Below are 13487 nucleotides of genomic sequence, written 5' to 3'. Positions count from 1 at the left end.
TAAACATTTAAGTGAACTTGTGTCACTTCAAACCAGTAAAAACACAGGTGTACGTAAACAGTCCTAGGTGCACACTTTTAAACAGGCTGCTGTACCTGTTCATACAGACTTTATATTTTTAGGAGAGATAGGCAAAAGTAGATATCAGCTATTCATTGTGAACCACGCTACATTTTCAATACAAAGGATTTAAGATAGTCTCTTTGTAATTGTCTTTGTATAAGATATATTTTAGCAAATATTGCCTGTCTTTCTAAAACCGGAGGTAGCTTATCCCAAACAATTGTTGTCAATGGTTCACAGGATGAAAAAACATGTGACATTTCAATGTATGATTTTTTTGTGAATATTGTCTGACTAACCTGTTAAAGAGAATGTAAATGTCAGTATTCACCATTATTAATAGTATAAGTCCAATATAAAAGAGAGTATACTATCATACTATGTGGTATTCAATTTTTGACTATGTCAAATGCCAAAAATACCAGGATGTCCTTCTGCATCGGATAATTTTGCTTTATGCAAGCCACTATGCTTTTCTGACTATTCTGACCCACAATCCTTTGCAATATATGTGAGCAAGAGGGTAAAAGTTCAAGGTTCATGCAGGTCTACACTTTTTAATGGCATGTGCATCACACAAAAAAGAAAGTAAGAACACAGCAAGAGTTAATATCTGCAATGGAATCTTGTCACCAGTCAATCCTGACCTTCAATGCATCTGTTCATTTTAATTCCCTCCTGGTTTCCTCCCTCTTTTTCGCTCATCATATCCTTCAGCTGTTACACCAGGTGAAAGGTGGCTCTAATTTCCCCCTACCCCTGGTGGCTGTTGGCAGCTTGTTGTGGTGCCTGACAGGAGAGTGTGTGCCCTCTGTCACAGGCTTCTGGGACAGATATAGATATGCAGCAGTTGTTCCTCTCTGATACATACCATAGGCACTTTGGTATTATTGTTGTCACACATGCAGTGGAAATTCAACTTCTAAAAGGCTGATAACATGATGTAATACATGCCCAGAAATACCTGCAGGGTTTTGTTGATTTAGTTTTTTCTATCTTGTATGTAAAAGTGTTCACATCTAGATGTTTTGTCATGTCAAATTGTAAACCTAATGACTTTATCTGTTAAAATGGTTTGGGTGTGTCTGTAGTGGCAAGAATGTTTAAACTCAACAGTTTATGGGGTTATAGGTTGGCTGCACACTCTTGGGTTGTGACAACCAAGAGCTTAAACAAGACTGCAACACTAAGTAATTGTATTGCTATCAATGGTTGAAGTTAAAAGCTTTTTTACTTCGACATAAGGGTTTATGACTAAAGCAGAGCTGATAAGGAAGTCACAAAGAATGGAGAAGAGAAATGCAGAAAATACTTTAGATAAGGTTTATTATACTAAATTTGACCTTATGAAAGGTGCTTCAATTGTCTTTTTTTACATGTACAGTACCAATGTTGGCGTATTAATTGCAGTAGAGACTTTGAGCATAGATGTACTATCTGTGTGGAATTGTAAATGTTTACTTGGAATTCAGACAACTCACTTTAGTGTGTTTGTAGAAATGTGATCAGCACTGTTGACCCAAAGGTTTTTGTGATCCTCACATTTGATTTCATTACACAAGTCCCTTCACTTTTTAAGGTATATTTGTCTTTATATAAAAGAGGACAGTGTAGACATGTGAGGGGGAGAGAGAAGGGTATGGCTTTCAACATAGCCAACAAAGCTTCCAAGGCAGGAATCAAACTCATAATATTGCAGTTACAGGGCACGCGCTGAAACCACTTGGATAGCAAAGCTCTAGCTTTCTCAAGGTCCCTAATTCATCCACTCATGCTCATAACGATTCATACAGTGCTTTATTTCTCAGAAATATTCCTGCATTCAGTTTGTCTTGAAGGGGAAACTCTGTCAATTTCACACATCAAAGTCTGTTTATGTCTTGCGAGGACTATTGCATAATTTATTTGAAAAAGGTTGTAAAGAGAGCGAGATGTCTTTAGTCTGATGAATTGCCCCAAGTGATATAACTTGGCTAAAAACTAAAGTATTGACATTTTTAAGAAAGGATTTTGTTAGAAAGAAGTGGATTGAGTGGTACTTTTGGTTGAATAGGAGACAGGTTATGACAACTTAAAATAATGCTTGTAATAAAGAAAGCTGATAAAACATCCTACCTTTTGGTAAAACTGTCGATATGAATCCAAAATGGTTATATTGCAATGCTAACCTACCCACACTGACACAGTTAGCAGTGGTAGCAGGGTAACTAATAGATTCAGCATCTCCGTATTAAAAGTTCAAGGTTATTGCATTCTTGAAGTCCTTGTGATAAGGCATTTAGTTATAATAATGCATTACACATACAAATGCCCAGAGGATATTAATAAAAATGCAAGAGATGTGTTATGTTATCGGGGGTGTTACAGTACAGTGCCTCTTTGTATGAACTGTTTTCTCCTGAGGGTAGATCTGCTTCAGCATACAGAGAAGTCAGTTATGTTGCCTTTAAAGAGCAACTTCCAGGTTAAAGACACCTGTGAATAAATGTGTAGGAAAATGATGAATACACTAGATTTTCAAAAAGATATACAGAGATATACAGATGTAGCACTGAATTTCGGACTCCAGCTTACAGCTTCCTGCCTACGGCCTGCCAAAGACCAGTATAGAGGAATGTTAAGCCCTCCCACTATTTTCCAAGAGGGCGTTGCCAGATTTTCAATTTCAGGTTTTAACCAGGAGATGGCGCTTCATTCACAAATACAGAAAGAAAAGTTTCATGGACTTTCAGTTGTGTTTTGAAGAGCATTTGAACACATCAATATTTTAGATCAACTAAAGTATATCTAATCTTGTAATTCAATAATATATAGTCTTCATATATTAAATAATCATAATTATAATGTAAATGTTTACATTACACTTCTTTATTTGTTATGCTCATACTTTAACCTTTACAATCGTTTGCTTTAATATGCAGTATAATTTTGTGTTTGCTTCCTCCTGCTCCCTTTCGGACACATACTGTATGATTTATTATTATTATTAATATGAAGATATTATTAAGATAAGATAAGATGTTACTTTATTGATTGAACATTTTAGTTTAGAATGTGCTGTCCCACGGTAATTCAGAAGGCTCACAGGTCACATTCCGACCATTATTTAAAACAATAGGTGCTTTCACACCGTCTACAGTTTGATTTGTATAGAGGGAGCTCTGTCAGTTTTCGAATTACCCATTTGCTTTCGGGGAGCCCTATTTTTCAGAGCACATCCTGCTACTAAATATGTCACACGCACGCTCTGTTGACTGGCGCAGCAGCGCGGATGCGATCAATTGCTATAAAAACAATCTTCTACTAATACAGACGGTGTCACTATGCCGGCGGATGTGGCCGTTGTTGAAGCCTCTTCAGGCTCCGCATCGGCAGGCCTCTCCCTCGGTGTGGAGCTCTCAAACTCGACCCTAACGGTACATCTACACTACAGGCATCAAAAAATCTTGAAGCTGGGCGTGTCTGAAGCTTGGCGATTTCTCGCGCCCAAAGCGACCAACAGCCAATCAGGAATCTCCCGCCCGCCCCCGGCATACAAAGCGAAAAAAAAGCCCTCTTCTTCTCCACTATTGCCAAAATGGATGCCGGTTTTGTAGGAAGGGTAGCGTTGGTTTCTGCAATGTCTCGCAGGAGGCCACGTATTGTGCGTCGCTGTTGGGTACATCCGATACTCAGAAAACGTCTGCAACGGGGGGAATACCACGTTCTTGTCCAAGAGCTCCGCCTGGATGGTGTACTGTTTCAGCAGTACTTCAGGATGAGCAAAGACGTGTTCAACGAGTTGCTCGGGAAAGTGGGTCCACTGATTGCAAAGGCAGACACCCGTATGCGTTTGTCAATCCGACCCGCCGAGCGACTCGCCATCTGCCTACGGTACGTTTTGTGTATTTCTACTTCTTTAATATGACTCTGTATATAAAGAGAGAGAATGCATGCAATGGATGAATTATGAATGAAGTCTGTGATTTAGTTCAGATGAATGACATTAATTAAGATAGCTAGGTAAACACAGTATTGTGTGTGTGTGTGTGTGTGTGTGTGTGTGTGTGTGTGTGACATTTTTTTTTTTTAATCATGTATATTACTTTTTTCTCAGGTACCTGGCAACCGGTGACTCGTACAGGACCATAGCATTCAGCTATCGGGTCGGGCATGCAACAGTGGCTGTCATCGTGAAGGAGGTTGCGAGTGCCATCTGGACCGCGCTGGTTGAGGAGACCATGCCAGTACCACAGACGGAGGACTGGAGAGCCATCGCTGCTGGGTTCCAGGAGCGCTGGAACTTTCCGAATTGCGTTGGTGCCATTGATGGGAAGCACGTGGTGATCCAGGCTCCGGCAAATTCTGGGTCCCTCTACTTCAACTACAAGTCCTCCCACTCCTTGGTACTGCTGGCTGTCGTGGATGCCCAGTACCTCTTCACGGTAGTGGATGTCGGAGGTTTTGGAAGGAGCAGCGACGGTGGGAGCCTGCGAAATTCCGCTTTTGGAGAGGGCCTCCGAGATGGCAGTCTGCAGCTACCAGCTGACAGCGTCATCCCAGGAGCAGAGCGGCTGGGCCTTCTTCCCCATGTGTTTGTTGGGGATGAGGCTTTTCCGCTGCTGGACAACCTGCTGCGTCCATTCCCTGGACGTCAGCTCACGCGTGAAAGGAGGCTGTTCAATTACCGCCTCAGCCGGGCCAGGTTGGTTGTTGAATGTGCGTTTGGCGTCCTTGCATCACAGTGGAGAATGTTCCGGCGTGTCATCAACACCAGCCCGGAGGTAACAGAGTTGTGTGTGAAGGCCACCTGTGTGTTGCACAACTTCCTCCGCAGGAAGACAATAGGAAAGCCATCACGCACACCTGTCGTCCCTGTAGTCGCAGAGTCGAGTGATGACGCTCCAACCCTGCGCGATGCACCTAGGATGGGCTCAAACAACGCCACACGCCGATCCATCCAACTGCGGGAGACCTTCTGCTCCTATTTGAATGAGGAGGGTGTAGTGTCATGGCAGCATAAAGTTGTGTAGGGTCACCATGGCTCCTCCAAACCAAAAGCTCTTTTAAGAGCTACCCATTTTCTTTAAAGAGCAAATATTCCAAATGAGCCATTTTAAAATCAAACATTCCTAATAAACATGTTTCTTGAATTGATATTATTATATTATGAGATGACTAACAACCTTTTTCTTTCAGCCCTGTTTTTACTGATAAACCACTCATAATTTCAATAGGTTTTCACAAGAAAAATTACAGAAGAAAGCACATATATATATATATACATATATATACCGACATACATGAAGCTTCTGGTATGTTGCAACTGACAAACCACATGAACAAGTGAAGAAACAGTATAGTCATAACATACTTTAATGTTTTATTTGGTAATGTTGTGAGTGAAGTGTGTGTGATGAGTGTAAAAAAATGTAATGTGGATCAGTATGTGTGAAAAAAATTTTTAATTATAAATTGTCCTGATCCACCTCAAAAATTAGCTGGTGTATCCCGAGGCGGACTCTTGCCCTCTGTCCCCTTGTCATCAGCCTCATGGTGGGCAAGAGGCTCTTAAAGAACTGCAAGTCCTCGTCCTCCTCCACCACTGGTGGGGTTGGCTGGGCAATTGCTGGGTAATTGCTGACAGCAGACAGCAGACTTCGTTCAAACGAGGACATCTCCCTCTCCCTCCCCCGTTTTTTGCCCCGGACCTCAGCATTCTCCTCCTGGCTGGCTGCTGCTGGCTGACTGGTGGGCTGACTGGTGGACTGGCTGGTGGACTGGCTGGTGGACTGGCTGGTGGACTGGCTGGCTGGCTCACTCTCTACCTGGCTCTCTTCCTCTTCCACCAGGGTGGATGGAGGCAGGGTCTGCCGGGGGACATTGCTGGACGTCGCACGGTCTATGATGAATGGGGTTAAAAACCCCATCACTGCCATGAAACGCCAGGGTTTGTACCACCCTGCAGACCCTGCCCCGCTTCTTTTTGCCTCCTTCTCCATATTCTTCTCCTTGCGGAACCTGTCCCTCAGAGTCTTCCATCTCTTTTTGCACACATCCTCTAATAAAATGAAATAAAATAATAAAGTTAATAAATAAGTTAATTTCTTGAATTTACTAAATTATTCCTCCAATAATGAATGCTATTTTTATGCTACATGCTGGCTAAATATACTGTCTATGCTTGATAGCTGTGCATGTATTATACGTTATGTTATATATTTTGCTTATACTTATTATATTATATATATATTATATATATTATTATTTTATTATTATATTAATATATATTATATGTTATGCTACATTACTAGCTGTCCATTCAATGTTAAAAAGAAGTAAACTGGATATAAACTCCCCAAAGAGTTGAAAACCTACCAGTTTCACCAACTGTCTCTGCCACCTCCCGCCATGCCTGGTTCCTCCGGTTTAGGTCCCGGTATGTGAACAGAGTACAGTCATACAGTACTGGGACACTTGCCACGGCAATGATTAATTTATCCTCCATTTTATGACATATGGAAAATAGTCAAGACCTGCGGTATCAGCATACACGCGGTTTGATTGGCTTGCGCTTGTACTGGCGGGAATTGCATAAACGGGATTTGATTGGCTGATGCCAAGCATCAAGCCTCAAAAGTTGAACAATGTTCAACTTTTGATGCCGATAGATGCTCGTGATGCTTGCAAAGCCATGCCATGCTCCCCACAATGCAGTTCGGCGAAGATTCAAAATCTCCTACGTCACCCCATTCAAGTGAATGGGCGAAGCGTTGAAAGCATTTTTTGATGCCTGTAGTGTAGATGTACCGTAACGCAGCTTACAGCCGGCCAACTAAAAGTTGTTTTCCGTTCACGTTGTCATTTTTAGACTCCTTCGCTTCTTTGCTTGTGAATCCAAAAGCTGTGACGCTTGGCTGTTTTCGTTTTGCCATATTTTTTTATTACACAGCCAGAGTTAAAAAAATATCAATATGAACATTTCAAATATCACGCCGGCATCACCGCCATAACCATAGCAACGTAAGTAAGAATGCAGCGCCGCCACGTACAGATGGCAACACCCAGACATATTCACAAATATAAAACAAATATTCAGAAACTGTAATGAACAATAACTATTATTTATTTCAAGAACTGTTATTTACAGAAACTCAACATTTCTAATCTGTGTGACACAAATATGCACGATTGTTTTGGGCTCCCCCTATTTATCTCAAAGTCAGCCATCAAGGGAGCTCCCTCCCTCTTCGGGGGAGCCAAGCTCCCCCTACCTCCCCCCCATTTCGAACAGTGTCTGTGGCTGAATGGCCAGCGATTAGGTGCGGCGCATTTATCATAGGTGATCAGAGCTAACTGCCTGCCGTCAGATTTCATTTAAAAAACAGATCTGATTTTAAGACTATTTCTGCGCTCATAAAGAATGATAAGAATAAGAATAATGCGTATTGAACTGGTTTCATTAATTAGTGAGTTTATTTAACACTAGAATCGCCAATCGGGTCAATTTGTGTTATGTGTGTTGTGTGTGTGCAATGTAACTTTTTTTCAATAAAATATTAAAGTCTCCCAGTCCGTGACTTTTCCTGAAAGTGTGTTATGTAGCACCCTATGTTGTTAAAAATTGCATTCTAATAGCGGGATTTCACGGGTTTAGGTAGGCCTATACAAAAACCTCTGGCGGTTCTAGTGTTAAGGTAATTAGGTACAGTAGAAGCCCTTTTTTATCAGTAACGAATTTAGCAGTTGAACATAAAAGTCAACTAACTGAGGGTGACTTGCAATGACAGTGTTGTGTCTAACTGTAAGCTTGTCACTCAGAGTAACCTACCGTTAATTTAGCTGCTGGAGAAGAAAGATCAAGGGGGGAGGGGGGGAGAGAGCTGTGGTTGATGGGCCATTAGTTGTGTAAATACACAGCTGAGAGCTGCCGTTTCATTCAGACTGTTTAAAAAACTGTAACAACGGACTATTTTTCTTAGCGGATGCATGTCAATTTAAATCAATACATACAACTATTTTTTAAATCAATACATACAACTATTTTTTAAATCAATAAAAACATTTTCTAAATCCATAAAAGTATTTCAATTAATATTGGGAGTCATGTCGTTACTTTGTTGAGAATGTGGCTGTGTAATAAGCGGGATAATTTGCAGCGACTTGTTCCTTATGGTGAAAATAACACCCGTCATGTGTGTGTAGAGGTGTGTGTGGTTAAAACACTTTCATGAAGTGAAGGAATTTCCTTCTATAAAACAGCTGTGGGCAGCAGTGAGTGTCACGGACATGAATTCATAGATCAAGGCAGACTGGTGCACACACTCTCCTGTCCTGCCAGGCGACACGCCCGTTCTAAGCCGTGTCCCTCACTCCTCACATCCCAAGCATCCCCACAAGTGTATTATGTTGTTACATCGTTTCAGATGTTATGTTTCAGTTGTGCTCTGTCTATGTTCAGTGATGCAAACTTGTCACCTTTCGGCGAAATTCGCCGTTTTGAATCCAAAATAACTCGTTTGTGTGATTCATGTAGATCTGCAATACAAATATTGTTGGGGTATGGGGGGGGGCTGGGACCCGGAGTAATATGCGGCCGTGAGCTGTTATGTGCCATCATGACACGCATGGTGTTCTTTTTTTATATATTATAATGAAGTACGAGCTGTGTGCTCGAGTCTTCCTGCCTGTCGGCTCTGCTCATGGATGTATAATAAGGCTCTGCTGCTCCGAGATGATTGTCTAGCTTCAGCAGCTACATTACCTACGGGTGCGTTCGTTAATATTAACTGTGCGTCCGGAGTCACTGTGGCACAGACTGGACCGCTGGTGAACAGCTGTTAGAACGGGCTGTTCAGGTGTTCAGAGCAGAGCTGCCTGTCGGAGCGGCAGAGCGTGATGTGAACTGAAAAGTTTTTCTGTGGCAATATTATTTAAGGAATCGTTGAGCTAGCTAGCTAGCATACATTGTCACTATCTGCTAACGTTAGCTTTAGCCTTCTATTTCTAATAGTTTTTTTCATAGGCTATAAACAGAGGTGGTGTTAGCAGATTTAGACTTTTAACCTTTTGTCTCCTGCAGCAGAAAGGTGAATAATCTCAGTCGTTCAAGTTTAGCCATTCATCACGGCGTTATTTATTTTATGCACACACCTCAAGAGGCTTGAGGACAAACAGAGAAGGGGCGTGACTTCCAACGGTCTTATACCCTAGGTAGTGACATCATCAATCATGTGGTACAGCAGCTAACCAATGAACACAGTTAGTAGTCGCAGCTACTTACATAGACAATGTGGTGCACAGTAATAATATAAGTCATATACAATATACATATATCTATGTCATATTCTAACAGGTGGTATAAGTATATATTGTACTTGAGTAAAAGTAGAAGTACTCAGATCTTGTACTTGAGTAAAAGTAGAAGTACTCAGGTCTTGTACTTGAGTAAAAGTAGAAGCACACAGATCTTGTACTAGAGTAAAAGTAGAAGTACTCAAATCTTGTACTTGAGTAAAAGTAGAAGCACACAGATCTTGTACTAGAGTAAAAGTAGAAGTACTCAAATCTTGTACTTGAGTAAAAGTAGAAGCACTCAGGTCTTGTACTTGAGTAAAAGTAGAAGTACTCAGATCTTGTACTTGAGTAAAAGTAATAGTCCCAGAGTGTAGGAATACTCTGTTACAGTAAAAGTCCTGCATTCAAAATGTTCCTCAAGTAAAAGTAGAAAAGTATTATCATCAAAATATAGTGAAAGTAGCGACAGTAAAAGTAGTCATTGTGCAGATTGGTCCATTTCAGAATAATAGATATGATATGTTTTATAATGATTGATCATGAAAGTGTTCTCAAAGCTGGTAAAGGTGCAGCTAGTTTGAATGACTTTGTATACTGCAGGGTAGCTTGTGGATTTACTCCAGGTGGAACTAAAGTCTGATTTAACACTTGATTATATTTCACTTAATTAATCCAGATCTGTGAAGTAACTAAAGGTATTAAATACATGTAGTGGAGTCAAAGTACACCATGTACCTCTGAACTGTAGTGGAGTAGAAGAACAAAGTAGCAAAACATTGAAATTTGAAGTACAAGTATCTCAAAATTGTGCCCAAGTATAGTACTTGTTGAGTTTATGAACTTAGTTACTTTACACCATGTGGCTATAAAGATAAAAAGACTTAAGCCTTGCACGGACATGAAAATACATTTTCAAAATGCTCAACAGTGCTGCCAAAATTATAAACTGACTGCTTCACAATTTAAAATAAATGCTTTTATATATTTCTATTAGATGTGACTCTTTGGCGTTTCTGTTATTATTAACACTGCTGCTTTAGTTGTTCTGACTGCTAAAATCCTCTGTCATTCCGTGGGGTGGGGGAGCCGGGGGCTCGGATCCTTGTCACCTTTTTCATACCTGATGAGTTCGCATCCCTGTATGTTAAAAAGCCTCAGTCACCTTAATTCATGTAATAAAAACATCTCAGGTCAGTAACACTCAAAGCTTAATGTGCAATACCATGTTCAGCTATGTTACTATTTATAATGTTATTGTTGTTACATCAGAAGATGTACATATTGAAATGATTTCTTAACTTACAGTAGGCTATTTTTTACAATGTGTGTTGGAAGGATTTATTAAATTACAATGAATATTGTCATTGTTTAAGGCTTTTAGAGAAGGGTGAACTATAAGCCTGAATTACATAACATTTTATACCTAAAAACATAAAAGCCACAATAAATAAATCACAATTATTGTAGTTATTTTTACCTCCCGTATTGCTTTCAACCCACCAGCTTTTATGGTGTTGTTACGTCACTAACTGTAAGCTTGTCACACAGTCTATGGTCACTCAGAGTAACCTCCTGTTAATTTAGCTGCTGGAGAAGAAAGATCACGGGGGGGGGGGGGGGGGGGAGAGAGCTGTGGTTGATGGGCCATTAGTTGTGTAAATACACAGCTGAGAGCTGCCGTTTCATTCACACTGTTTAAAAAACGGTAACAACGGACTATTTTTCTTAGCGGATGCATGTCAATTTAAATCAATACATACAACTATTTTTTAAATCAATAAAAACATTTTCTAAATCCATAAAAGCATTTCAATTAATATTGGGAGTCATGTCGTTACTTTCTTGAAAATGTGGCCATGTAATAAGCGGGATAATTTGTGGCGACTTGTTCCTTATGGGGAAAATAACACCGTTCATCCAGATGAGGATCCCTCCGCTACACTTTGGGATCCTGATCGACCGACGAAGCTCCATTAAAATATACATATTTTTGGTGAATTACTGAGTTTAGGCACGTTAATAACGTTTTAATGAAGTTGAATACAGTATATTCATATGTGTCAGTGATTTCATGTCAATTCGGCGAACATAAACATACATGATCGTGGTGAAGATGATGATTAAATTAGGATTAAAAATCGAGAGCCGGGCTGCATTTCCTCCCGTCCGTTTTTTTTTAATAACAAAATTATTTTGTTAAATCACAACATGGTGATGTTTTGTAAATGGTTACATGTCTCTTATTTAGCACAGTAGTATGATATCCGTGACATATGGATCTTAACAAAGTTCCGCTGTACATCCAGCATACTGTATCTCACTTTATTTCACATGAGCTCCAGTGTGGAACCCCACTGCACCCCCTGGTGGATCAATGATCCATTGCAGCTGGCTTCATTATAATTACATTTATCTATCACGGGGGCGGTCTCAAGTCAAGCTGGAGGTTTTCCCTTGAGCGAGGGCAGATCACGTACCAATCACGGCCCTCGCGTTTCAAACTGTCTGAAATGAATCGCTACATCTGTACACTACAGTGACATCTGGTGTCGTTTTTGTAAGAAATGTTCACTTCCGCATAAAAAAGCCTCGGCACGTGACCTCCCCCGTGTGACGTAACACGGGGGACACAAGGGGGAGAGCGGCCGATGTAACGTATTAATAAACATGGATCCCAATGCTAGTTTCGACACAGAAGAAGTTGAACATGAATATTCGAATGCATATGACGGACCACAACCTTATAATTATGAGCCTGCTAGGCGTCCAAGAGACCAGGAGCAGCCAAGGATTAGAAGAAATAACGCTCATCGGAGAGAAATTGAGCTGTGGTGTGAGGAGAACCAGTGGAGAACTGGGCAGCTATCTTGGTGAGTGACCGGCGTTAGCTACAGAATGTTAGCTAACGTCACATCACAACATTGTAAAGTTAGCTATCATATATCAGGCTATAACTAAAGTAGCATTGATAATATAGTAACGTTACTGGCAGGACTGTTGATACTGATCCATAACAGAAACTAATGCGCAAGTATCAGCCGTATCTCGCGTTACCTAATGCAACTCCACACTACGGTGCTGTGTACCGGAGGAGAGACGCGAGATACGGCTGATACTTGACGATCTGGCGGAGAAAGGTTGTGGAGCGTCCGTTGATATGTCGTTGTAAATGGCTTGATGGAAAGCAGGTGTGTAGTCGGGGAGGGTGCACAGCTGATTGCAGCAGGTGAGTGGAGGTTGAGCCAGGAGTGACAGCCACCACGCACACACAAACAACATAGACAGGGGAAACACAAAGGAGACGGCTGGAGCAGTACAGCCACCACAGTGTTACCTAATGAAACTCCACACTTTGTCTTACGGTGCCGTGTACCGGAGGGGAGAGAGAGAGAGCAGCAAAGCGGGGGGGGGGGGGAGAGAGAAGTAATACGGTTTCCTGATAAAGCTGTGGAGAGTATGTGCTGCAGGGAGGTGGATGCACAACGCACCCAGGAACGAACGCTAGCTCCGGTCCTTTTTACTTTGGACTCGATGTCCTGACAGGCTGGAATTTGTGCAACCTGCACAAACACAATACTGCACCATGATTACAAATGGTGAAATACAATGTAAAACTACCGAAAAATACCAGCTCCTTAAAACACAACCGCTCTACTCAACGCAACTCTACTATACCCGCGGTCAGAGAGCGGAGATGTGTCCCCTGTGTGATGTAATATGACGCGTTTGACGTATGACCTTAAAAAAAAGCCGTTTTTAAGAGCAGAGCTCAAAATTGCTCCTTTCCCTCTGAATTCCTGCCCTTATGTCTCGTAAAACATATCAAATCCTGCATTCACTTTTTTAATTGTAATTTTCAAGCAAGTTTAAGTATAAATGTAGAAAAAATAAAAACCTGCAAGATGCTCTTTAACCTCTGTGGCAATCAACCAGCTCTTCTGAGGCAGTGGGGTGGTGGAGGGCCTCGATCTGAGCAAAGTACGTTTGTGTCCCCCAGGCCTGAGTTGCCACAGTGAGGCGGGGGCTAATCTCTGGAGTCAGACCTGATGAATGGAACCTGGTGGATTTTCTCTGGCCAAAGTGACAGGCTCCTGTGCCCATTGATTGACTCTCTTCGAAGTTTATTTTTCAATGTCTCTGTATTTCCT

At 41.3% G+C, this 13487-nt stretch overlaps 3 protein-coding genes across 5 annotated transcripts in view; 2 read left to right on the top strand and 1 right to left on the bottom strand.

The window, feature by feature from the left end:
• Positions 1-13487, top strand: part of rap1gapb (RAP1 GTPase activating protein b) — a 287393-nt gene that overhangs the window by 147068 nt on the left and 126838 nt on the right. The window lies entirely within an intron of this gene.
• LOC307041636 (uncharacterized protein) lies at positions 3485-5275 on the top strand. Its single transcript, XM_079685089.1, has 2 exons — positions 3485-3936; positions 4160-5275. Exons 1-2 carry the CDS (start codon positions 3641-3643, stop codon positions 5073-5075), a joined length of 1212 nt encoding a protein of 403 aa, XP_079541215.1. The 5' UTR covers positions 3485-3640; the 3' UTR covers positions 5076-5275.
• LOC307041637 (uncharacterized protein) lies at positions 5413-6550 on the bottom strand (the record flags this gene model as incomplete). The annotated part of the gene is made up of 2 exons (XM_079685090.1): positions 5413-6103; positions 6421-6550. 2 exons carry the CDS (start codon positions 6548-6550, stop codon positions 5511-5513), a joined length of 723 nt encoding a protein of 240 aa, XP_079541216.1. The 3' UTR covers positions 5413-5510.

The sequence above is a fragment of the Notothenia rossii genome (genome assembly GCF_949606895.1).
Source record: "Notothenia rossii genome assembly, chromosome: 5".
NCBI lineage: Eukaryota > Metazoa > Chordata > Actinopteri > Perciformes > Nototheniidae > Notothenia > Notothenia rossii.
The sequence above is the reverse complement of the archived record's forward strand: the minus strand, read 5'-3'. Positions and strand labels throughout refer to the sequence as shown.

Coding starts and splice junctions, on each gene's coding strand:
- LOC307041636 (XM_079685089.1), top strand. CDS start 3,641: ATGGATGCCGGTTTTGTAGGAAGGGTAGCGTTGGTTTCTGCAATGTCT. Junction 3,937..4,159: donor CGACTCGCCATCTGCCTACG/GTACGTTTTGTG, acceptor CTTTTTTCTCAG/GTACCTGGCAACCGGTGACT.